At 40.1% G+C, this 25,013-nt stretch overlaps 1 protein-coding gene across 2 annotated transcripts; it reads left to right on the forward strand.

The window, feature by feature from the left end:
- The first annotated feature begins 464 nt into the window (after nucleotides 1-464).
- LOC113032969 (serine/threonine-protein kinase N2-like) lies at nucleotides 465-21,153 on the forward strand. 2 transcript variants are annotated; one of them, XM_026186168.1, is made up of 20 exons: nucleotides 465-1,664; nucleotides 1,928-2,099; nucleotides 4,834-4,985; nucleotides 5,515-5,713; nucleotides 7,727-7,849; nucleotides 9,213-9,319; nucleotides 14,092-14,235; nucleotides 15,800-15,875; nucleotides 15,966-16,158; nucleotides 16,380-16,515; nucleotides 16,795-16,838; nucleotides 16,960-17,017; nucleotides 17,122-17,213; nucleotides 17,581-17,757; nucleotides 17,907-17,969; nucleotides 18,053-18,129; nucleotides 18,295-18,437; nucleotides 18,567-18,674; nucleotides 19,961-20,041; nucleotides 20,617-21,153. In XM_026186168.1, the coding sequence occupies exons 2-20, from the start codon at nucleotides 1,934-1,936 to the stop codon at nucleotides 20,818-20,820; spliced, it is 2,343 nt and encodes a 780-aa protein (XP_026041953.1). In that variant the 5' UTR covers nucleotides 465-1,664; nucleotides 1,928-1,933; the 3' UTR covers nucleotides 20,821-21,153. The 2 variants fall into 2 exon arrangements, with proteins under 2 accessions (XP_026041953.1, XP_026041954.1); XM_026186169.1 differs by having other exon boundaries at nucleotides 1,928-2,081.
- Nucleotides 21,154-25,013: the final 3,860 nt, after the last annotated feature.

Consider the following 25,013-nt stretch of genomic DNA (forward strand, 5'->3'; position numbering starts at 1 on the left):
AGCCTGATTACAACACGTGTATGGTCCCAAACTGCTCATTTATTGTCATCTCCTCTACAGATCACACCGCAAATGAACAAAAACCTCCAAAGAATTAATTGTGGTCATCAATTAGGTTTATTACATCTGAATGGAAGTGGAAAGTAGAAACTTCATTCTTGTATTCTTGTTAGTTATACCCAAAGTAATTTTGTGATTGACGTATAAAAAAATCTTACAATGTAGTGATGGTTTTGTCGAGTAACTGTTGTAGTCTTCACTGTATAAGCAGGGTTTACGACTACAAACACGTTTGGTATGCATGCCAAAAAGTGTCTGTCTGCCAGAAAGTTATTGCCAATGTTTCTGTTTGTTATTTATGCCTAATACCTTTACTGATATTGGTAAATAGACTGTAGTCGACAGGATTTATGAAAGCTTTACTTATAAAATGAAGAAATTACCTGTTTAGTAAGTATATTTAATACAGAGTTATTGTACCTTCTATTGTTCTACATTATAATTAATCCAGTCCTTTTTGGCTACTTTACTTAACTTTTTAGAACTGCTATTTTATAACTTTGTGGCGCCCTCTTGGACAGATCTCTTTTGGAAAATTGATTTTTAATGTAATTTACATTTTATATTTGGATAAATAAGGCATATGAAATAGTTACTTTGCCAAAAACCTACCTTTTGATAGGAATGTTCTTTCTGGCTCAGAATGACTCATTATAATTCATGAGACATATGTTGGACAAATTATAGGCCAACAAATCATTTACAGCACTTTAAATACTCACAATCTTTTTTAAAAAAAATAAAAAAAATACTAGAAATCACCTTTTGGCATGTACACGTTTTAATGAGACAATTTCAAGCTGGTGGATGTGTAACAGTCTAATTAGGGCAAGTGTGATGGATTGTCTGTTCAAGTGTGTTATTGTGTAGCTACGTTAATTGCTTTCAATTTGACAGGCAGTAAAGTGGGAGACCACAACCACAGAGCTGTCATGCGTGACTGTTAATCCACGCTGTCAGTAAAAAACAGCCAGACAGGCTACATCATTATATCCAGGAACTCATTTCCCACCTCCTGCTATCAGTGTAGTTATTTAAGTCTCTCATCTCATTCTTGTTAGAGGAGGTTAAACAAATCTCCTAAGCACCGCAGGCTCTTCTCTGCTTTGTCCCAAAGAGAGCACCAGCAGCTCTGCTTGCCTTTTGGTTGGTGGCAGAGCAGGAACATGTGGTCATGCAACGGCCAATGCCGAGCCCTGAGAAGGCAATCGGTGCTGTCAGAGCAGCAGCAGCAGCAGCAGCAGTGCTGGCACTGGAAAGGAACTCTGCAGAAAGAAACCCATCTAAAAGAGACAGGGGAGGGGGGGTTGGATTTGATTACAGACCGAAGGATGAGGATGCAGTGGGAATGGCATGTTGTAGAGGAAGAAAGAAGAAAACAAACAAGAGGACAGGCTGTTTGATCAAGGTCTAAAGATGTAGGAGCTGCATCCCAGGAAGCAGGCAGTCAGTGTGTCTGTGAACGCACCATCACATCAGGGGACTTGTTGTGGTTCAAGGATAGTGAAGGTGGAGAGGCGCAACCTGAGAAGTCCCCTCCCGCCACTTCCACAGAGGATGACAGATTAATCCTTATTCAGCAAGGAGCGAAGAATCACCCCGAGGTGAGTGAAGTGCAAAGTCATAGTGTTTCCATCTGATCTGTGCAGGTTATTCACACTTAATCCATGTCTACTTTCGCTCTTGTTTTGGTCCAATATGTAAATGAGTTGTGTGTGTGCAACCCTCTCTCTGGTGAATTCCTCACGTTACACCACACGTTCCACTAAACTCTGTCTGTGTTCAATCAGCATGCTGCTCCAGTCCCAGCTGACCTGTCTGTGATGAAGTGAGGCTTGTTGTCTCTTGATGTGATGTTGTTATCCAGGATCAGATGTTGTCCACGGCTCAGCAGATGCTTCAGGATAGCCGCTCTAAGATTGAGCTGATCCGACTGCAGATTATAAAAGTCGCCCAGGCTGGAAGCAGCAGCAGCAGTGGTGTTGATGGTGGTGGAAACCCTAACAGCTCCACTCATGGAGGTCAGAGTGCTGGGACAAGTGAGTCCCCCTATAATACTCTGTTCTTCTACTTTATTTAAGTGTGCAAATTACCTTGAAAGAGGCGTGAAATCATCTATTATATTGCCCGTGGCCAGTCACAACAATTCTGTCAGATTTTCAAATAACTTGTCTCGTTAACCCAGAAGGAGCAACCGAGTTTCCAGTGCATGCAGATATGTGGTTTGAAAATTTAGCGCTTTAATGAAGGTTTTGCCAGAGCTTCCATTTTTTGAAAGGGGATTATCTGTTTGACTAATTTTTTCCAACAACAGATCACAATTCAAAAGCTTTTCTTGTAAGTGAAAAAGTATGCATTTTTGATCCAGAGATACTGTGACGTGAGTACTTTAACATTTCCTGCCAACAGTCTCCTGTCCCAGTTATGATGAGAGTATATTGCACTAGTGAAACTGCTCTGACAGGATTATTAGAGACAGAGTGTAAGTGTGACATTTAATTCTAAACTGGCGATACGTGCCATTTGTGAAACTCTGAAAGTAATGTTTTAAAAAAACGATTCCTGCCTGACGGAATATGAGACAAGTAACTCTATACCATGGCTCCTCAGGTCCCATTTCCTTTCTTGGACCTCTGACCTCTTTTCCTCTCATTGATTTCTTAAAATGTTATCATCTACAGCTAATAAAGGCCCTCTTTACTACAGCAGGCAGTTTCATTCACTGTATCCAAGTGTCAGCAGAATGTGTAAAAGCAAAGGCTGACTCTAGCAAATGATTTTCTCAGTCCATCCATCCATCCATCCACCCATCCATCCACCCATCCATGCGCCTCCTTCACCTGTTTTGATGGGAGACTGATGGATTTCCAAGCCAGTCAAGAGACATAATCAAGTCCGGTTGGATATTCCTAAAACACCTCATAGGAGACGTCCAGGAGGTATCCCTAAACATTAGCTCCTTTTGATGTGGAGGAGTAGCAGCTCTACTCTGAGACCCTACCAAACACCAGACACCCTTTGTAGAAAGCTTGTGTTCGTCATTTGAATCCGTGACCTCATTATTTTGGTCACTGCCAGCAGCTTGTGGCCATAGGTGAGGGCAGTAATATAGATCGACACCTTTGCTTTCAAATTCAGTTCCCTACAGCAGACCAGTACAGCATCTGAAATAATACAGCAGCTGCACAAATCCCCCTTTCAACCTCTATTTCCCTCCTTCCCTCAACAAGAGCCCCAAGATACTTCAACTACGCCTTCAATTAAGACAGCAACTCGTTCCCAACCCCAAGTGAGCACTCCTCACTTTTGACTGAAAACCATCACCTCAGACTCAGAGGGGCCAGAAAAAGTGTGATTCACTAAGTCACAGGCCAAACCCAGAGACCAAGACAATAATAATTCATTGACTTATGGTTGAGTTGAGACCATACATTACATTGGCATTATTGTTGCGGTAGCAACCTTTCCATTGATGTTGCTTTGGTTAAATTTATTGATACCTTTAATTCTCAAAAATATTCCTAAATATATTTCATGTTTCAGGTGACAACAACAGTCATCCGAACCAAGTTATATTGTTAAGTAGACCTCCATATGTATCCATATTAATTAAAAATACTCTTTTTTTAAAGTACTTCCTAGTCTCACTCTAGTGTATATGTCAGACATGGTGACAGCGAATGAACCAGTACAACCCCTCTGGTCATCCAGCATAAATCTACTAATAGTTAGGTACTCCTTATTCACAGTGGGTCGCCACAGCGTGCAGCTCCACTTTTTGAGTGTTGTACAGTTTATTCTATTGCACAATGATTCTCTCTGTTCAGTATTGTATTTTTTTTTTGATTGTTTACAGTTTTATTTGGTTCACTTTAATTATTTAAAATGTCTTCGATGTTTCAACCACTGTTTTAATTTGCCCATTTTTGTTACATTTTGTTATGTCTTATTATCAGTAATTAGGTCAGTCATCCGTGAAGTGTTCTGAACTGCATTTACCTCTATGCAAGGTATATAAATAAAAGAGAGAGATCTCTAGTGATCTGATGATCCCTGTCAGCAAGCATTTGGTGAGAGTGGGAAGAAAGAACTCATTTTAATAGGAAGAGAACCAGACTTGTAGGGGTGGGGGCAGGGAAACAAAAGAAAGAAGAGAGAGACAAGGACACAACACCAATTACAGGAGAGAGAAGACTCGAGTTAATGCAGTAGTGGTGTGTAAATGCATGGGCATGGTAGAATAAATGCTACCTAAGTGCATCATGGGAAGTTCTCCAACTGCCTGAGCCTATAGCAGCATAACTAATGGATGATTCAGGGTCACCGGATCCAGTTTGCAAACATCTACTTTTAGTAGCAGACTAATGAAAATTCAAAACAAAATAAAATCAATTGAATAGAACACAAGTGTAATTACTCTGCAGCTCTTGTCAGTCACTGGTTTTGATTAATTTTAAGAATTACGTTTAAACCCCCACCCCAAAAAAACAAGCAGCAAGAGAAAACAGGATTCTTTCACTTCTGGGTTTATTTAGTATGCAGTGTTCTTCTTCTTGTATCAACATAGCAACATTTGAAGGGTCTTCCCTAGCTGCGATGTTTTAATCCTTCCTTTTAGAGCTTTTCTACATTTCAAAAAAGTGTCAGCTGAATGCCAGACACATAGAAAATGTAGTGTTTTTAACTCAGTGACATTTAAGACAAAAGGGTTTACTTCTTATTTAGGAATACTGATAGCAGGTATCAAGACTCTCTCTTTCTCTTCCCTCTCAGGGATATCTCCCCTCACTGCGAGTCTCGTGGATGCTCGCTTGGTAGAGTTGCAGCACTATGTGCAGAGGGAGTCAGATGCATTGGTGCTGGCCAAAGATGTGGTGAAGGAGCTTGAAGGGATCTCATCGTTGGACCGGAAGGCCCTGGCTGAGGTAGGACTCTCAGTCACATTTATTTTAAAGTACGTCAGAGGAGAAAGGAGTTTGTTTTAAGGCATGTCTAAAAAATCTGAAGAATTTTCTAAAAAAAAAAAAAAAAGAAAGAAAGAAAGAAAAAAATTGAGACTGGCTGTACTGTGCAGCTAAAACTGCTTTTTCAGATAGAGGATGAACTGAGGGGCGGCACCAAGGTCCAGTATCAGATAAAGAAAGATGATTTTGAAGTGTGATTCATGCAAGACTATTATAGTATAGGGTAAGAAAAAACATGGGGCTGGAAATGTTAAATATTAACTTTCATGTTTGCTCTGGTTTGTGTTTAGTTGTGTTGTGAGCATCACTTTCACTGATTAGCTAATATAATAAAAACACAAAATAAAGCAAAATAAATAAAAATATAAAATATAAAGTCTGAAAAATATATTTATGTTGGAAGTAAAGCAGCACAAACAATATCCAAAAATACTAAACAGCCTATATTTAAAAGGCCCAAACAACAATATAGTCTTTATCTTCTTTGCAGGCTCAGGCTCGGGTGCAGGAATCCTCCCAGAAACTGGGTCTTCTGCAGCTTTCCCTGGAGAAATGCCTGAAGGAAAAGAAACAGGAGCCTCTACAGCAGCCTGCAGGAGGGGGACCTCCTTCTACCCAAAACCCCACAACTGGGTGTCCCCTTTCCACCTCGCCATCCGTCTTCTCCATCAGACCTGCCTCCTTAACCGGTACCAGCACAAACTATGCTTTTTCTGAGCAGTACCTACATTTAAAAGTGTACTTTTAGAGACAGCTCTGTTTGCAAATTAATTTACTAGATCATACCTCAGATATAGGTATAGTCATGGGTCAAATGTTTCAATAATTTGACCCCAAAAATCTGTAAGAATATACATAACACAGTTTTTAGTGAAGGTTGCACAGTGCATTAAGTATGAATTAGCCTGTCAGCATTATCTAAAGCTAAAATGGACAGTGCATGAGAGGGGGGAAGGAGAGTGTGTCGGCAGGGTGGAGTGAGTGAAGACGTGTGTCAGGTGGGTTTGTGGCAGGATAGAAGCGAGCGTGAGAGGGAAGGTTTATAAGATGGTAGTGAGACCTGCTCTGATGTATGGTTTAGAGATGGTGGCACTGAGAAAAAGACACAAAGCAGAGCTGGAGGTGGCAGAGGTGAAGATATCGAGGTTTTTTATTGGGAATGACCAGGATAGACCGGATTAGAAATAATGACATCAGAGAGACTGCTGAGGATGAGCGGTTTGGAGACAAAGTTAGAGGCGGGACTGAGAGGATAAACTGGAGGATAAACTGGGCAATGGATGTTGAATGTGGAGCTTCCAGGCACCTGATGTAATAAAGGATGACATGTAGAGGTTTGACAGAGGGGATGCCAGCGAGAGGCTGAGATGTAGACAGATGATCTAAATTGCGACCCCTAAAAGGAGCAGCTGAAAGGAGGAGGAGCCTGTCATTATTAATGATGGTTTAAATACCTGAAATTGAAATCTCTCTCCATGACTACTTTAAGATTGACTATCATACACGTCACATCACCAGCAGCCTAAACCATCAATACAATTCTTGTTTATGTCAGATTCTGATCCCACCATCTACTCATACAGCAGACCAGGAAACGTTGCTCCAATCTGGTCATTCTGCTCTTATCGAATTTATCATAATCAGGTTGTTTTTAATCTTTATTATAGTCTGTTGGCCATGGTTCACTACTAAACATAATGTGGTGATCAGAAGTGGAAAATTACAATAAAATAATGTTAAAAACAAAATGCGTGCATAAATGAACCCACTCAGTCATTTGGAGATTATGAGACAGACCTGATTTTCACGTTTTAAGGGATTATTCAGCTTCTCGTTTTATTTTCTTTAGCTCCATAATAACCTCCTGCTCCTGGAAGAAACTAACAAACAAGCTTACAGAGGAAAGTGAATTTCATGAAGGAACGGCTCTCTTTAAACACAAATCATTCACTTATTACAGAATCATATGTTTAATTATAGACACATTTTATGTGTTAGTACATTCAGAAGACCGGAAGATAACTGGATTTAACTAATTGCAAGTCTACTAATTAAACACTATTTTTAAGTAGTTATTCCCAGGAACCTTTAAAAATCAAACACCTACATCTCAAAGAAAGCTTTGTTTTTTTCCTCTCTAACACACAGCTCTTTCTAGCGGCACCATTCCTGCCCAGTGTTGGAACATGGCTAACCATACGCTGACCTCTGGCAGTGGATAATCAGACATGTAATCTGCTGGTTTTGGACAGTTCACTTGTAAGCCCATCTCTCCCTGCTGGAGACTAAAAAGGCAAAAAAAAGCCTCATGATGATGATGTAACGAGGAGACAAATCCTGGAGTTGCTCTGTATGCGGCGAGCATTCAGATCGGGTCTCACTCGGGGTGATTTTGTGCTTCACAGCTGTTAGCAGTACGGAGAAAGGGAGAAAATGAGGATGTGAATGCTCAGCGAGCAGCTCCAGACAGCGCTGATTAGAAGCATGAGAGATTTATTCATGCAGAAAAAGAAAAGGTTTTATTTTAAAAGGCTCCATTCATTTTGGTCTTAAATGCAATTCATTACTAAGGACTTGGGAAGGGGAGGCATTGTTACATAATGTAGTGATTAAGTATTTTGTGAGAATATAATCGTTTAGTGATCATTTCAGGATGTTTTTAGAATCTTAAAGTTTGTTTTGTTTTTTAAAAATGTCTTTAGGCAAACTTGAAGTCCGGCTTCTTGGATGTGAGGATTTACTGAAACCTCTGGGAGATTCAGAGCAAGAAGACCATCCAAACCCTGCAGAGACACCAGCTGCTCACAAACCAGACGGACCTCCAGGTAAGCAGACATTTTGCATTTTTAAAATGTTTCCTTGGACACGAGTGATTTCATCTTAGTTGGAACAAGGAAATAATTAAATTGACGTTTTTATGTTCATTTATAGTGCCACATTTTTGCTTTTGCACTCTACTAGGATAGCTTTGCATCATTAACAATTCAAAATAATTTTTATTTAACTTACACTGAGCCTTTGTGCAGCACTTCAGGTCATCTTCTGACTCAAACAAGCTCAAACAACATCCTAACTTCTCCAACAAGCCAACTTTCTTCTGATTGGCTGTCTCTTGCAAGCAGAAGGTTTGACAATCTGGTCACTTTTACAGTGTTTTCTAAATGGATTCAGTAAATGCAAACACTTTAGAGCATACTCTGCACAATAAAAGAAAGATTATTAAACAGCTTTATTAATTCCAGCTCACGTGAGATTACATTTAGCTGCATGAATAGTGTGACTCCCGGTCTCTGTTTTAAAAAGACATTTACATCAGTATGAGAGTGCCACAGTGTCACAGCCGAACACTGAAATCTGGTGCCGTGCTCAATGGGTTAACCTACTTTTTTGTGAAGTATGGAGTGCTTTTAAAGGTAATCTATTACAATAAGTGAGCTTATTACTTTAAATTATATCATATCCTCTGTCAAGGATGTTGAAAGGTCCTTTGTTAAATGCCCTGACATTTAGTTGTTATTTTCCTAAAATAGAAGATAAATAAACCAGCATGATTTCATAAGCTTGATCTTTTGGAAGGCGAACCGTCTGGCTCCAGTCAGATTCACATGATACTCTCAGAAAAGTACTTTTGTACCATTAAGAGTACGGTGGATAATTACTGGGAGGTACCCTCTAAGGTAGTGCTGCTGGACCATTGACAGGTGTTTCTTATTCATTAAGGTACAAAGCACCTTTATGCGTTGCAGCTGCTCAAAACCAGCCTTGAACCTTCAATGTAAAGGTACAAAAAATAATATCTAGAAAAAGTTGCGTGCAGGGGTACGCATTAATTTATTGTTTATTACTCATTCATCCATATTCTACTGCTTTGGTGGGTCCAGCAGACTAACCCCAGTTTCTGAAAATAAAAACCTTTTATAGAAAGCTCTCAGGTTGAATGTTGGATTTTCAAAATTTAAGACTTCAGTTAGTAATACAAAATTTATCAGGATGATTTAGTGTCATATTTTCAGTATAAAAGCCCCTGATTAGTTAGACAAAGTTGTCAGAATTATTAGAATTATGTTGGATTTACAAATTAAAAGCACCTAGTAAATAAAATGAACATTCATGTAAATCTTCACTGCTGTAAAAATCAAGCCTGTTCAGGACACAGCCAGTAAAACGTAAATGTTTGTCTCACCGCAGAGATCAGTGGTGTGCTCAGGCTGGACGGCAGAGTGGTCGGCCGGACGCGCTGGGCATCCGTCAGCAGGCTGAGCTGGGACCAGACGTTCTACATCCAGCTAGAGCGGGTGAGTCCCTACACACCATCAGATACTTAGTTAACCACGTTAACTGAGGAGTGGGAAAACAACAAAGTAATAGTCCATTTTTATTTCCTAGCATAAATTATGTCAATTTATCAGACTGTTGCTCATCTCTTTTGTCATAATGGGTCTCATTCAGTGAAATGTTAATACACTAAACACAAAGTGCACATTCAAAATTACCATCAGATTCATGAAACATGTTCACTAGTCATTTTTGTTCTGACCACAGAGCTCATGTTAGTGAATCAGAATCATGTTTCTCACCATCTGCAGTCTGCCACGTCACACAATCAAACATATTTACCTCAAGCTGTGGAGACGAAAGCAGTGAGGATGGTTTAAAAGAAGCCTGCACCAGTAAAACAAAAAAATTCAATCAGAATCAGATTTTGAACCAAGGAAACTGAAACAACAGGTTGGCATGAATTAAAGCAACTGGAGTTTAAGCACCAGGGGACTGTCAGAAACCTGGGCTTTGTTCCAGAAGCAGGTTTAGTGAAAAGAGTTTATTAATCCTGAGATCAGGGAAACTCTAGGTTTTCTGTTCCAGAAAGAGAATTAACGTAAACTCTGACTCAGTTACCATGTAATCTGTGTGATCTACACGTCTTTACTGTCAGGCTACAGCTGAATAATTTGATTTACAAATGAAATGTAAAATCTGCTCAAATTCCAGTGGTATATATTAAGAAGTGAATTCTGTAAAACCAGGCTTTCTTTGTGTTAGCTGGCTCGACAAAACGAAAAACCCCAGTTGAACATGGGTTATGAACGGTCTGTGTCAAACCAGGATTCTGCTTCAGGCTAAAAGGGGGCATTTCATGTTTCACATGACTTGTCTTCTGCAAAAAGGGATCAATCATCGCTCAAACATGCTGTAAATACAAGAATGAGTTAAGAGGAGACGCTTCCAATTTTAAACTGAAAGAAGCATAACTTACCGCGGCCACCCTTGTAAAACTGACTTTAAACTCATCGTTGCTCCCTAACCCACCAGTCTCACTCCGTAGTACACCCCTCGGCTTCATCTGTTAATGAAAATTTGGGTAAATAATGACTGGACGACGCAGAAAAAATAAAAGGCCCTACCCTTTAAATACTTGCTGCCGTGGTGAATTAAGTTACCCGAGCTCCACTAATGAGGGCTTTCTTTCATTACTCATGGCCTTAACTCAGGGTGACGATACTTAGAGTTGATTGAACTAACTCTGATCAGCATTTCTGCAATCAAAAATCTCAGGGCTACCAGTCGCAGCATTAATTAGCTCCGAGTTTCTGGAACATCATGTCAGGGCACGCTCATGTTTGGCAGCTTTTACTAAACTTTTTGATCATATCAGTTATAGTGGGAAGTTAAACTGCAGAAAAACAGAGTAGCACATATTTTCCTCTCGTTTTCCCCATGATTTAAACCGCTGCGACGGCGAGCCAGCTTTCAGCATTTGTGAGTCATTTTTCATGTTCGCTCTAATCCACACCGCCCACGTTCAAACTGGCCTTCCTGCCCATTTACTTCCCTCCCAATCATCCTGTTTCTAATTACAGAAATGAGGCGCTGTTTGAATACTGTTCAGTTGCTGTGCAGCACACTTCAAGGAAACAAGATCCATTACAATCTGTTCTTCTTGTTATGACCTTTGTCTGTGTGACATTGATGCAGATAAAAACAGCATCAGCAGCTTAGTACATGCTGTAGTAACACTTCATGTGCTGACAAGAACAATATAGCAAGCACCCAACCATATAGACTGTACAAGGGCGCTGTGCAGGTCAGAGAGTAATCAGACTACACACATGTATCGCAATGAGCAGGAATAAGAACCCACATGTAGGAGGCAGAAGTCAGAAAGCCCCAACAAATAGCATGCTTTGATGGCCAATGAAATGAAGTCCAAATGAGAACAAAATCCACAAAAGCAAAGAGGTCAGCAAAGGGCAGGCACATCAAAAGAGGGAAGATACACAGATACACAGAGTGCTGATTAGGATCAGACACAGGTGAGGACAATGAGACAGACAGACATCTATCAAAATAAAACAGGAAAGGAACAACCAACCATTTCTGAAACAAAGAAAGACTAAACATGAATGGACTAATTCGGGGGGAACAGAAGGACAATGATAAAGAAAGCTGGACTAAAGAGAAGAGGGTGGAAACAAGAAGACTAAGAAGAAACGAATAACAATAAAAGAAACCAGAAACACCCAAAGTCACTGTAAGAACATGAAAGTTAAAGAGGAGCCAAAACACACAAAACAGAAAGCTATTACCATGAAAACCTTAAAGTATAAAACTGGAACCAAAGACTGAATAAAGATAATAAACAACAAACACAGAAATCTAAAGTCCAGTCTATAAACCCCAAAACAGAAACCCAAATATGTTAATTAAGAATTCAAAACCCCAAAACAACACAAAGCCAAAGACCATGACAGTATGAAGAGGCTCCTCTCAGGGACATATGAACTGGGAGAAACAACATAAAACCAAAACACAGCCCCAAGGTCTTAACGAGTTCCTTTGGAAAGAACACAATTAATTGAAGCACACTTCTTGACTATTTTGAGTTTAGTTCAGAAGAACTGGGACAAAATAGACAAAGTCAGGAGTAGAAGGATCTCGTCAGATTCACCTTACACTGTGTGCCCTCGCCCAGCCCAGCCCTCTCTGTTTTTCACCCGGCACGGCTGCAGTAGGTAAGTGCTTCTCTGCACAGCACATTAGGCGACTTCCAGCGTAATGGATGGTCAAATGAAAAGTGGAGATGAGAGAGGGGGAATAAAAAAATAGATGCAGCTAAATGGTGAAAATACATCTCAGAGAGCAGGTCAGTCAAAAAGTCCAGTTAAAACAAATAGATTAAGCTTTTATGCATTGTTGTAGTTTAAATTCGGTGAGTGTGAATGAAGTCTTACAATACTTTGGCTGGATGCTTTACTATAAACATAACCATCTGAATGCTTATAAGACGTCGGCTGATGGTTTTGCATGTCAGTGTGGGACTGATGTGTTCCTGGTGAGCTTTTGATTGGCACTTTCAGCCTTAGCACACATTGACAACTCAGTCAGTGCGATCTTTTCTGCAGTTATGGATAGAGATGCTCTGCACATCCTCTTATTTTGAGTGCAATTCTTTTGCCATGAGGAAGAAAGAGAAAATCTGATGTGGTTGCAACCTTAAATAACGCAGAGCCAGTGATGGAGTCGAGTTACCGTATTGAATTATTGTTTCACTCCACCCTTGGATGCTTCTTTACACTTCTGTGCTGCTCTGAGATTTTACTCTCAGCGAGCGCCTCATTTTGCCTCAACCATATAAGCCACGAATCCCAGCTTAAGAGATTAAAATATCACCAAATAACCATGAAGAACGAGAACAAAGGGGTCTGAAAATAATTAATAAAATTCCAAAAACCATCACAAGTCCAGCACCATGAAAATTATATCTAATATAATAGTTATTCAATAAATGCTTAACAATTACAGTTAAAATCTACAATCTACACATGTATAGATATGACCTTTAAAATAAAGTAGCTGATTGCCTGATGAAGGTCTTGTATTAAAATCTTGTAGATGAATACAGTTTTGTGGGCAGTGAGTAAAGCGACCCTGACGTATCTGCAGCCATAATAAGAGCTGCTTGTAGCTTCTTAAATATGCAGGAAAGGTGCTTCAGTGCTTCATTTATTATAGCAGAGGATACACTGAGCCATCATTAATGTGTTTTCCATTTCACATGATAATCTGAACCTACAACTGCAGGTAATAACCACAGATAAATTCTGAACATTACTTTGCTGTGACAACATTTTTAATGTATAAAAATCATGATATAAATAAAGATTAAGAGCTATAATTGCAGTCTTTAGGGTTATAATGGAGTTTTTCCACTTTTTTCACTCATCTTTTCACTCTATAAGCTATTTCATTCTTTCTTTCTTTTTTTTATTACAGCCTTTGTTATGTTCCTTCATGTCTTTCCTTGTTTTTGCCACTTTTTCCATGAAGTTAAAGTGACTAGTAAAATGAGTTTTTTCCTCATCTGCTGAGCCCTACTCCATGTTTCACTGGCAGGAAGCCATTAAATTCTAGTGTATCGTGGGTGCTGTTGTGCATCATGATGAACCGAACCCTCCTACCCATTACTCCAGCAGTGAACATTCTTGCGCCATAGACTAAATTGTTGTTGCAGTTCAGTCTGAGAGCAGCAGGGGTCGCCCTCTACCTGCAGGTATTAGTTCATCACAGCCTGAGCTAAAGACATGCTTAGTACTGTAGATGCTTGTTTGTTTCAAGAACTTGGTTTCCAATTTGCAGTACAGTAAGAAAAAGAAGAACATCCTGAAATTAGCAAAGAACAATTAACTTTGCTGAAGATATTGTTTGACATTTTGATTTTTAAAAACATCAACGATTTATTCACTAACAGCTGCAAACAACCTTTGGCTCTATTAATTAGAAACACTCAGTTAAACTGAAATATAATAAGTAACTTTACTCCTCTCACCAATCCACAGTGAAACTTTAAAGACTCCAGCAAATACTCACAGGCTTCCTTTAATCTGATAAAAACAGCCTCACAACAATGAGTCAGTGATCACAAACATGATTGAACCTCTTCTAAAGATTCTCAATTGCAACAGAAATGAATCACAACATGTTGCTACTACCATTTCAGTCATGGTGGTGCTCACTTCCCGCTCAAACCTTCAGTCTGTGTTTTCTCTGCTGGTCCTCGCTCTGCTGGCAGTCCCGGGAGCTGGAGGTCGGTGTCTTCTGGCGGGACCAGAGGGCGATGTGTGCAGTCAAGTTCCTGCGACTGGAGGAGATGATGGAAAACCCAATCATCAACCAGGGGATAACTTTAGAGCCACAGGGCCTCCTCTACACTAAGGTACATACAACCACCTGCCTTGTGTACGGTGCAGTGGCAAAGAACAACAAAACATAGATGCACACATACAGCATAAAGAGAGCAATCGGCTTAATCATATTATACTAGATATACACCAGAAAAAGTTGTAGTAAATGCCGACATTAAGCCTGATAAGTCATCCACTAAAGTTAGCCTCAGCATCAAACCAAGTTCCTACAGGTCACATCCAGAAAGGCAGGAGATTTTAAGATTTTAAACTAAACACTAAACCTGACAGGAAGTCAATGCAAAAAGACTGGAGGCGATTAACAGATGAAAAAACAGTGGATTACAATAATCCAAGTGAGAGGAGATGAAGGCATGAACAAGCATCTCCAAATCACTTTTTCAGACTAAAGTTTAACAAGATTTACTAACTGGAAAAAACAAGAGTGGGTCAGAGACTTTTTGTGAGCATCAAACATCAAGGACTGATCAAAAATGATCCCACGGTTCCACATGTTAGAGTTTACTGTGAATGACAGGGACCCCACTAGCTGCTTGAGCACTGATGTTCTCAGGAGCAATTATTTGTCACCTAGCCTTGCACCCTGATTGCATTAAGACAGTCGATTGAGCTGGATATCCAGTTCGTGAGGTTTCAAAGAGAAGTACAGTCGAATGATCTTGGCATAAAAATGATAAGAAACTATTTCAAAACTGCTGATAATATGACCTAATGAGGATATACAGTGAATATAAAAGAGAACTTAACCAAGAAAACTGAATGATAAAGAAGCAAAATCAGACCAAAACTCACCCACCGAACCCAAAAATCAGTAAACCAGTGAGGTAAACCAAAATCACTGCCATGCTGTTTGACCTGTGGATCAAAAGCTGATGATCAGCGGTTTCAAAGGCTGATGAAAGCAAAGACTTGGAACAGTCATTCTTATCTGCAGCCATCAAAAGGTCATTGGAGACTTTAATGAGAGCTCTTTAGTGGAGTGTAACTCTCTGAAACCAGACTGAAAGAATACTGTGCATCTCCAAACCTTTTCTCTTGTTCTGGAAGGGTTATAAAAGGAGGTTTTTAGATGTGGTGGCAAGTGGTAAGTGGCAAACTTAATCTGCTCAGTCTTTTGTTAGTCATCCAGCCCTGAGAGGAGGGAAAATCAGATGCAAACGTGCTTTAAAAGTGTTCAGTGAGCTGTTTAAAGTCAATATTATTTCATTTTAACATTCTCACATTAATCCAACACACTTCAGAGTCCCATAAAGAGCTGCATGTTGACAGATTTCAGTGTGGTTGTAGGAAATCTAATATGCTCCACATTATGTTCTGATTCAACAAAGTAGAGTCTTATCGAGGAACAGAAATCTAACATTGGGTGAGCTTTGGCACCACACTCACAGCTTTGAGCCTTTCACTGTGACACTTTGCCTTTTTTCTGTCTCAAATTAATCCACACATTAATCAGATAGTGCCAACTATCACAGCCAATAAGGTGCAATATTAGCCATGCTTCTTCATCCCAGTTGGATAGAAATGCAGTTAATTTCTCAAAAGTTAAAAGAAATCTGTTTGATTTGTATTTTACAGCTTCGATTTATTGACACTGTGCTCGAACGGCAGCCAAAGCTGAGACGTCAGCGGTGCATCTTCACTAAAGAGAGAGGTACAAACACAAAAGCCCCCAAACAGATTTATTCAGACTGAATTTGTGTTTCTGCAGTGAAATGATGATTTGATTTGTTTTCTTTGTCAGGGAAGAACTTTCTCAGAGCAGCCCAGATGAACATGAACTTTGCCACTTGGGGTCATCTGATGATGAGCATCCTCCCTCGCTACAGCTCCTTCACCACATTCAGCTCATCTTTCTCTGCGACCCCTGACCTGGTGGCCAACAATGCCCCCCATGCAACTGAAAAGGAGCCTCAAACTACCACTTCACTGCCAAGGTATGAACTAATCATAAGTTCATCTCACATTGTGATAGATAGTTCTTATTGTGTATTTTAGCTTGATTTTTTTTATTTTTATGTATATAGTACTGTGAGGAGATAAAACTTTTCCAATGATAATGTCAGTAGTTTGCCTCCAGGTCCTGGCCTCTCTTAGTATTTTTTGACTGTCTACTATCTCACTACATTTTTCAACACTTGTCTCTGTGGGGCTGCAGCGAAGCTCCAGTAATCAGACTGAGCATCACTGAGGATCAGCCCTCTCCCAACATCCTCGACCAGGAAGAAAACACAGCTGGCATCATCAGTGCAGTGCACCGAACATCATCTGTGCCCACACTGCAAGAAAAACTGGTAAGTCATTAGCAATAGTTGACATGCCAGTGCATTCAGAGTTTACACATTTATATATGTAGCGAGAGACAAATTAGCTTTAGAAGAGTGAAACCGTATCCAGTAACAGATTATAAGCACTAAGAGTAAGGATCTAAAGCCACACTGGCAGCTTTGTGATGTGATAACGGCCAAAAACATAAATTTTTCTGCTGATATCACAGGTTTAAACAGCAGCTTTTAGAAGATCTAAACATGTTCTTATTGAGCTCTAATTTGCCATTGAATTTTTATTTGCAGTCCTCCGTAGAAGAAAGCGAAGATCAGCCTGTATCTGCTCTAAAGTACACACACACACACACACACACACACACGTCTTCACACACTTCACTCCACGTCCTCTTCTAAAAATTAGGAATTAAGCACCATCCTTGTTTTCTATTTTTGTTCTTTTTTTCCCAAAAGGATGCAGGTGGAAGATTTTAAGTATATCTCAGTTCTTGGCAGAGGACACTTTGGGAAGGTAACAGTTTGAAGCTTTTCTGTAAAACACTGTGACTGAGCCAAGCGTCTTCTCTTGTTTGTCCTCAGCTGATCAGGGTTAGATTTGCTGTGAATGTTTTCCAGGTCCTGCTGGCAGAGTTTAAGAAGACCGGAAAATTGTATGCTGTCAAAGCTTTGAAGAAAAGAGACATTGTGACTCGTGATGAAGTGGACAGGTGAGTGGAAGGAAAGACAAGAATGCTTTAAATCTGCATGCAGGTGCACGTTACGTGATTATCAATAAGAAAGCTCAGATTATAGATCAATGGGATGCGTTTGAGTTTTGCCTTCACTCAGTGTCTGTTATGGCCTATAGATAAAGGCCCAAACTGTTTTTGTATCTAGTTTCTAATCGTGCTTTTTAATGCTGTAAAGTTGGACATTTAAACACTGGAGTCAAGGGGAATTGACTTCCTTTTGGAGCCAGCCCCAAGTGGTCATTAGTGGAACTGCAGCCATGGACGTTATTACTGAGCTTGACAAGAAAAACTCACTCTTTGCAGCTCTGAGGATAATAGCTGAGTGATGTATTTTTTTCTGCAGTCTTATGAGCGAGAAGAGGATCTTTGAGATGATCAACGCGTCCAGGCACCCGTTCCTCGTCAACCTCCACGGCTGCTTCCAGACCAGCGACCACGTCTGCTTCGTCATGGAGTATTTACCCGGCGGTGACCTCATGATCCACATCCACAATGATGTGTTTAACGAGGCTCAGACCAGGTGTGCATAAAAAGAGTAAACATACTGCCTGAGGGATTTCCAAATATTGATTTGTTTTCTTTCCCTGACAAAGAAAACAAATCAAATCAATGTATTTTTTAAGGTGTTGTTATCCAACATCTCTGATCTGTTGTTGCTATCATGTACAGGTTTTACTCAGCATGTGTCCTGCTTGGTTTAGAGTTCCTGCATCTGAATAAAATCATCTATCGGTAGGTGATAAGTGCCAAAGTGATCTCACGTTACAAGAAAACATTTGGCACCCTTCAGTTTGTGTACTCTGTGTTTTACACAGAGATCTGAAGCTGGACAACCTGTTAATGGATGCAGATGGATTTGTGAAAATCACAGACTTCGGACTTTGTAAAGAAGGTGAATCCATTCAGCACACCTGTCTGTACTCTAATTTCTGGCTCAGCACAAGTAGCAGTAGCCACATTCTTACCTTTTATACTACTACCCAAACAGAATCAGTTTTACGATTTAAACTCTCCATACTTCCATCTGAGAGGACTGAAGTGTGTGATGTATCGGCAGGGATGGGACACGGCGATCGGACCTCAACTTTCTGTGGGACTCCTGAGTTTCTTGCTCCTGAAGTCCTGACAGACGACAACTATACGCGAGCAGTGGATTGGTGGGGGATGGGCGTCCTCATCTACGAAATGCTTGTTGGAGAGGTTATTCATATATAACCTCATATTCAGTTCAGCTTTTGCTGAAAGCTTTTAATATCATAGTGATCAATGCAAAGTTCCACAGTTCATCTCAGTTAAGCCTAACTCAGCATCTTTCCGCCCTCCTGCTAGTCTCCGTTCCCTGGTGAAGATGAGGAGGTGGTGTTTGACAGCATCGTTAATGACGACGTGCAGTATCCAACCTGCATTCCTCCCAATGCTGTCGCCATCATCCAGAAGGTATTTGCCTTCATTTGACCTCTTGCGTCCTGCATTTCTCGATTATTTTTATAAGTCACACATCAAGTTGTGACAGGATTTTAATTCATTTTGGCCATTTATGAAATGTTAAGTACAATATGCATAGATAACTCTTCCATAAGGCAATAGAGACTCATTGCTTTATCTAAATGTCAACCAACCAGCTGTGCAAATAGGGCGCTATGAGCCACAAAAACCCCAGCATCTATTTTTATAGCCATTTTCCCATCTAGGCTAATAAACACACATTATCACATCAGCACCTACAGCATGTTTAGAATCACCCGTAAAAAACATCTCTTATGACTGTAAAAGGCAGCTAGAGTTCACAGAGAAAACTCACTTCATCCAGGAGTAGGGATGGGTATCGTTTAGGTTTTATCCGATACCGGTGCCAAATCGGTACTTTTGAAACGGTGCTGGTGCTTAAATGGTGCTCGAACTGGTGCTTAAAGAATGGAGAACACAAACTTTGTCCAAAAACCTCTCATGTTTTTATTTTTAGCAGTCTCTTTTTATCTGCAAAATGATAAGCACTGTCCAGCCCCACGCACGGGGCTATCCGCGCTAACTCACTAATGGAGATTTACCACACCCGCAGTAGATGTGCACGGTGTGAGGTCTCGCAGTAAGCTATCAAATACGGCGCATTTCTCGGCTTTTAAAAAAACGCTATGCGTCGCCAGGTGTTTCATCAGATTCGAGGTGTTACCTCTTTTGCACAGTATCACCTTAAAGCACTTGTTGCAGGCTGCTGAGTTTGCCTCTTTTGCTGTGAAGTACAGCCAGACTTTTGATCGCTTCGCCTTGGGCATTTTTAATCTGTAGCTCTGCTCTAAAAGAACATACGTACCTGGGCCCGCCTACTATCCTTGGAAAGGTAAAATGATTGGCTAGAATCCAAAGTGTATGACAGCTCAGGAAAAAAAAGCACCGAAAGAAAGCACCGAAATGTGTGCTGCTTTTCGGTCTGGTTACTACTGTTTATGTCAGATTATGGCACCGGATACCGGTACCCATCCCTACTCCAGGAGGTTCATATGTAGATCCTTTTTGCAATGAGGTGATCGAACTATTTTTTTGCATAACTCATATTTACTTCTGAATAATATTTCAGAAAGATTCTGGTGAAAACGTCATAATGCACCACACACTTTTTAGAACCTAATCCTAGAACCTGTAATTACTGATTTAAATTTGAGTATAAAATACGGCGAGTAATGTATTTCAACCAGAAACCTGAAAACATCCGTGTTTGTTCACAGCTGCTGAAGAAGAATCCACTAAAAAGGCTCGGAGCTGGAGAGAGGGACGCAAACGAGGTCAAAGGAGAGAAATTCTTTGAGGTATCGGATCCATATCAACTGTTTGTCTTTACTTTCTTTCCACTGAACTACTCTCCGACACGTAAACATCTAAACAATATGTAAACAAGCTGAGTAGTCGTTATAATCAGTGTCTACTACTCCTAATTCAGCCTGATGAGTGATGAAGCACGGATTAGTACTGATTAGACGGTGACTTAACCTGTGCAGACACATCAAAGCTCTATAAGCACCTCTATCTCCTAAATTATTGATTGATGAGTCAAAGTACTAAAGCTAACCTATTATTGTTGTTTTCTGCTCCATGTTTTTATTCTCTGATTCTGCTACAGTAGCTTTGCATGATTCACAGTTCAAAATAATCCTTATTTATCTCAAACTGGGCCTTGTTGCAGCCACTCCATTCACAAAGTAGTTGTTTTAGCTGTTTTTAGCATTTTTTTCTTACTGCCTCACCCTCGACAACACAAAGTTTGAACTATTTTCTTGATGACATCATACACTGCCAGGATTAGAAAAAACTGCCTGAAACTGAGGAGGTAGCATAGTCTCACAGGGATAACCTGTTTTTTTTTAACTTTGTGGCTCTTTTGCAGACCATCGACTGGGAAGCCCTGCTAGCGAAGAAAGTAACGCCGCCCTTCCTGCCGTCGATCAAGGAGCCCACTGATGTCAGCAACTTCGACAGCGAGTTCACTCAACTCCAGCCAACCCTGTCGCCTCCCTCCAAGCCCTTCAGCCTCTCCGCCGAGCACCAGGAAGTGTTCGCGGACTTTGACTTTTGCGCCTTGCATGGGTGAAAATTAAACTGACGTGACCGCAGGGGTAAATTACAACCAGAATGTCCAGGTTAGTGTCCACACTGGCAGGTAACCCACGTTTATCATAACCACAACCCTCCTATGGCAAGCTACTTTATTTATATATTTTTAGATAAAAAGCATTAAAATGCATTAGTAGGGGTTTACAAGAACAATGACAGGACTTTTATATTTTTATATTTTGGTCTGCTGTTGTGTTAGTTGATTGGTTAATCAGTCAATCATTAAAATTGATCAGTTATGAGTCCTTTATTGAGTACAGAAGATTAGATTAGATTAGATTAGATTAGATTAGATAGAACTTTATTAATCCCTCGGGTGGGTTCCTCTGGGAAATTCGATTTCCAAAAAAGCACACACACACATATATATATATATAAATACAGAGACAATATAAATAAAATATACGAAGGGGATAAATAGAATAAATAGGAATAAAAATAAAAATAAAAATTAAACATTTGCAGATTATAACTACAGCTGTGAGGATTGCATTCCTTTTACCATTTAATTTCAATCCCTTTTTAAGGTCTGACTTCAGACTTGTGATTGCCAGTGGCCTGTGATTGATACCTTTTGACAGCTTAGAGATTGTAAATAAAAACTACAAAAAAACGAATGAGTAGGTTAAACGAATAGTTCAATATTTTGAGAAATAAGCGCAGAGGCTCAGACAGTGATATCAGTCGATTTCGAGACTCTGCACTTTACAGATTTGGTTGCACTTCATTTTACGCCGCACTGATGAGACTTAACGAGATGGCAGTAAGTTCAAATCGTTCCCTGTGAGTGCCAAGGCTTCCATTTGTCATCCATTCTGTTCAAATCTTCTTTGGATTGAATTTTAAGGCATGCACAAAGGGAGGAGGGTGTAAGCATGTCAGTCTCAGGATCATGTCTCTGCCTTAGAGATACAGCGAGGAGTTTAGTCATTCAGGAGCAGCTTAGAGTAGAGCCATTACTCCTCCACATGGAAAGGAGCCAGGTGAGGTGGTTTGGGAATCTGACCAAGATGCTTCTTCAACACATCCTAGTTGAGGTATTTTAGGAATGTCTAAGTAAGAGGAGACCCTGGAGCAGACCCAGGACAGGCTGGAGGGATTAAATCGCTTGGCTGGCTTAGGACTTGCCTTGCTGTCCCCCCAGAAGATCTAAAGGAAAAGGTTTAGTCTGCTGGCTGGATGGGTGGGTGGATGGATGGATGGATGGATGGATGGGTGGGTAGGTGGGTGGATGGATGTCAAATCCCTTCCAGCCTGGATGTTGTTGTGAAGTTTGTAAATGTAATATAATTATCTGATCAGATACAGGTCATAACTCTTGGATGATTATCCATGGTTGCCAATGTCCATACTCATATTTATTATTTATTTTCTCGTCTTACTAGTGTGCCATAAAATAAAGTGCGAGCATAAATCTTGCTTGATTCCAGCTCAATGAAAGTTTCCCAGCCTGTCTTGATGCTGACTCTAAATGTTTCTGCAGCTCCATCATGTTCAAACTGATCCCATGGCTAAAAACGCTGACTGTTCATGCTGTCATTGATCTGACAGCACAACAAAGATAAATAAATAACCAGGCAGCATCATTTTTTTGTGTTTCTGACTGAGCAAACAAAGTGATAGTGACCCTTTATAATCTCTGCAGAGAGCCAAAGTTTGCCCGGACCGCCAGCCTGCTCTCACCTCCTCCTGCTCGTAGTTTATTTCGGAGATCTGGTGAAAGGTTGAAACAAATCTGATAGAGACAGACACGGGATGCTTGAAGAGTCTATACCTTTATCACCTCTAGATAAATATGCTATGTTCAGATCAAAAACAGGAGGTTCAAAATATAGTTCTGAATTTACAGTAGCTAAACTCTAATAATAGATTTTCATTTAAACTGTTGAGAGAAATGCTGAACTACAAATATCCTGGCTTGTGTCAACTAAGCCCTCACATGTTGTTATTACGACTTCACCTCATGTCGCTGTTATTTCCTCTGCGACACTACACGGGTTTCTCCTTTAGCGGCTACGTCAGAGGGTTGTGCATAAAACCAGGCATGTGCAGCTGCCTGCTGTGGCGATCCTTGTGAAGTAGCTTTGTTTTACACTAAGTGGTTTTTGTAAATTTGCCTCTAATACAGCAACAATTTGGGTTCCTTCATGTTTATTTATAAATGAATGAAGTGAATAACTGTCACACACTTCCCCAACTGTTCATTCTCACTTGATCGTGCATCAGTGCCAAGCAATTACCACATGCATGAAAGACGAAATGTCTCATGTATGATGACATGATATCACAACAAGCATGATGATATCACACAGGAAAGCTACAAAGAGGAAGACCGCTTTGCGGTAACTTACACAAAAACACTGAAGAAGACTCAGATTAAATCGACAGCCTGAAAATTAACCAAAGTTTTAGAAAATGTGTTTGAGCAGCAAATAGATCCCATCGAAACTTTATTAAAATGAGTAAAAAGAACACTAGATTATTCCAAAGGAAAATCATGAGCCATCCCAAAGCCATCTGTCAAGTCCTGATTTTAACACTAAAGAAACCAAAGCTAGGAGATAATCAAAAGTAACAAATTTAGTAGTAAATGTAGGTAAAAAGCTGACTTCATATGCTATTACTTGTTCTGAGCAGCTACCTGTCCCAACACTTGTTTCTGTTCCTCTCCTGTATGCCACGGACACATTCAACCAGAGCAGGTTTACTATTGAAACTATGATCATTTACATGATAGTGAAGTTCAGATTTTGTAGTATAGAATTAATTTGGTTAAATTTCTCATCTCTGGTACTTATAAAGTTTGAAGTGGGCCTGTAAATGTGGACGTCATAATTAAACAATCATCTGATTCTGAAGGGGTCAGATGGGATTACCTCCTGGTTCTTCCTGATGCATATTTATCATAAATGTGCTTGCAGTTTGATTATGTCCACTCAGATGATAACATGGATAAACCTGGGAGCATAAAGTCATCTTCATAGCCTCTTCAGGCCTCCTGTGCGCTGGCGACAGATAGAGCTCGCTTTGTGGCCTTTGCTTATCATTTTCTTCTCCTGCAGAGGTTCAGTATGTGCTGCCGTCTCTATGCATCACTGTGACAGGCTTTGCCCACTGCCTTGACCAAACAGATGAAACAAGCTACTCTGACTTCTGGTTTAAAACCTTTTTTAAAAAAAGTGTTAATTTCAGTCCAACATGTGTGAAGTCATTCCTTTGTTACAGCAGTAGGAAGCGCATGGCACTGTGGTGAACTCGTGCACTAGAAAATCCTGTAATCACTAGCAGTATAAAAGAAGCCATAGATAATCTATTATAGCCATACTAGTGATAAAGTATCTGTATTTTGAATTTAGTGACTCATATTTAGTGAGCTCTACTGATATCAAGGCAATAAAAAATAAAAAGAGGAGGAAAAAGCCCTGATTTTGTTCATGTGCTCCTAGAAATCCTGGAATTTGCCTGCAGCTGGTGACGAGCTGGGGTTCAGATAAGGCCTGGGGCTTTAAAGTGTAACTTAACACTAAATCCATCGTTTGATCAGCAGCATTTCATATTCAGTCATGTTTACTGTACAGGTCACTGATCCGGTTTCAGAGAGATATTGACGGCCTAAGCACGAGACATCCATGAATATTGTTTTCTGGGCTAAATCTGGTCAGTGTGTTACAGGCTTAAAAAGACTGACATCCAATAAAGTGAAAGATGAAATGTCTTTTTTGGCTATTACAAAGACTTGAATTCACAGTCACAGTTACTGAGGCCAAAATCCAGTCGAATTAGGTTCAGAAGTGAGCAGCAGATTACTCTAGCAAGCTTTCAAAACTGCATACAAGCCATTAATTTGAGCAACTCGTTGACAAAATTAGAAGTTTACCCAAAGGGTGAATGGGATTTTCTCCTGATTTGTTTTTTTTTTTTCAATAAGGAAAGTCAAAGTTACAACTTCAAACCTTCAGAGCTTCTTTATCACATTTGTATTGTAAAAAAAACAGATAATTACAAAGACACTTATTATGACACACTGAAGTGGCTTTGTGTCATGTTCAAGACTTGAGTCAGGACCTAAATGCGGCTTGCTCACCTGCTCAACCAGGTGAGCCGTAATGTGCCAAAGTGGAACTCTACTGGTGACAGCACCAGAATAAAAATTATCCAGGATTGGGAGGA

This window comes from Astatotilapia calliptera, chromosome 12, assembly GCF_900246225.1.
Source record: "Astatotilapia calliptera chromosome 12, fAstCal1.2, whole genome shotgun sequence".
Lineage (NCBI taxonomy): Eukaryota > Metazoa > Chordata > Actinopteri > Cichliformes > Cichlidae > Astatotilapia > Astatotilapia calliptera.

What these genes read in the sequence shown, in the direction of transcription:
- LOC113032969 (XM_026186168.1), top strand. Translation starts at nt 1,934, where the DNA reads ATGTTGTCCACGGCTCAGCAGATGCTTCAGGATAGCCGCTCTAAGATT. An exon ending in TTTAACGAGGCTCAGACCAG is followed by an intron (nt 17,758 to 17,906) that starts GTGTGCATAAAA and finishes TATCATGTACAG; the next exon opens with GTTTTACTCAGCATGTGTCC. An exon ending in CTTCGGACTTTGTAAAGAAG is followed by an intron (nt 18,130 to 18,294) that starts GTGAATCCATTC and finishes ATGTATCGGCAG; the next exon opens with GGATGGGACACGGCGATCGG.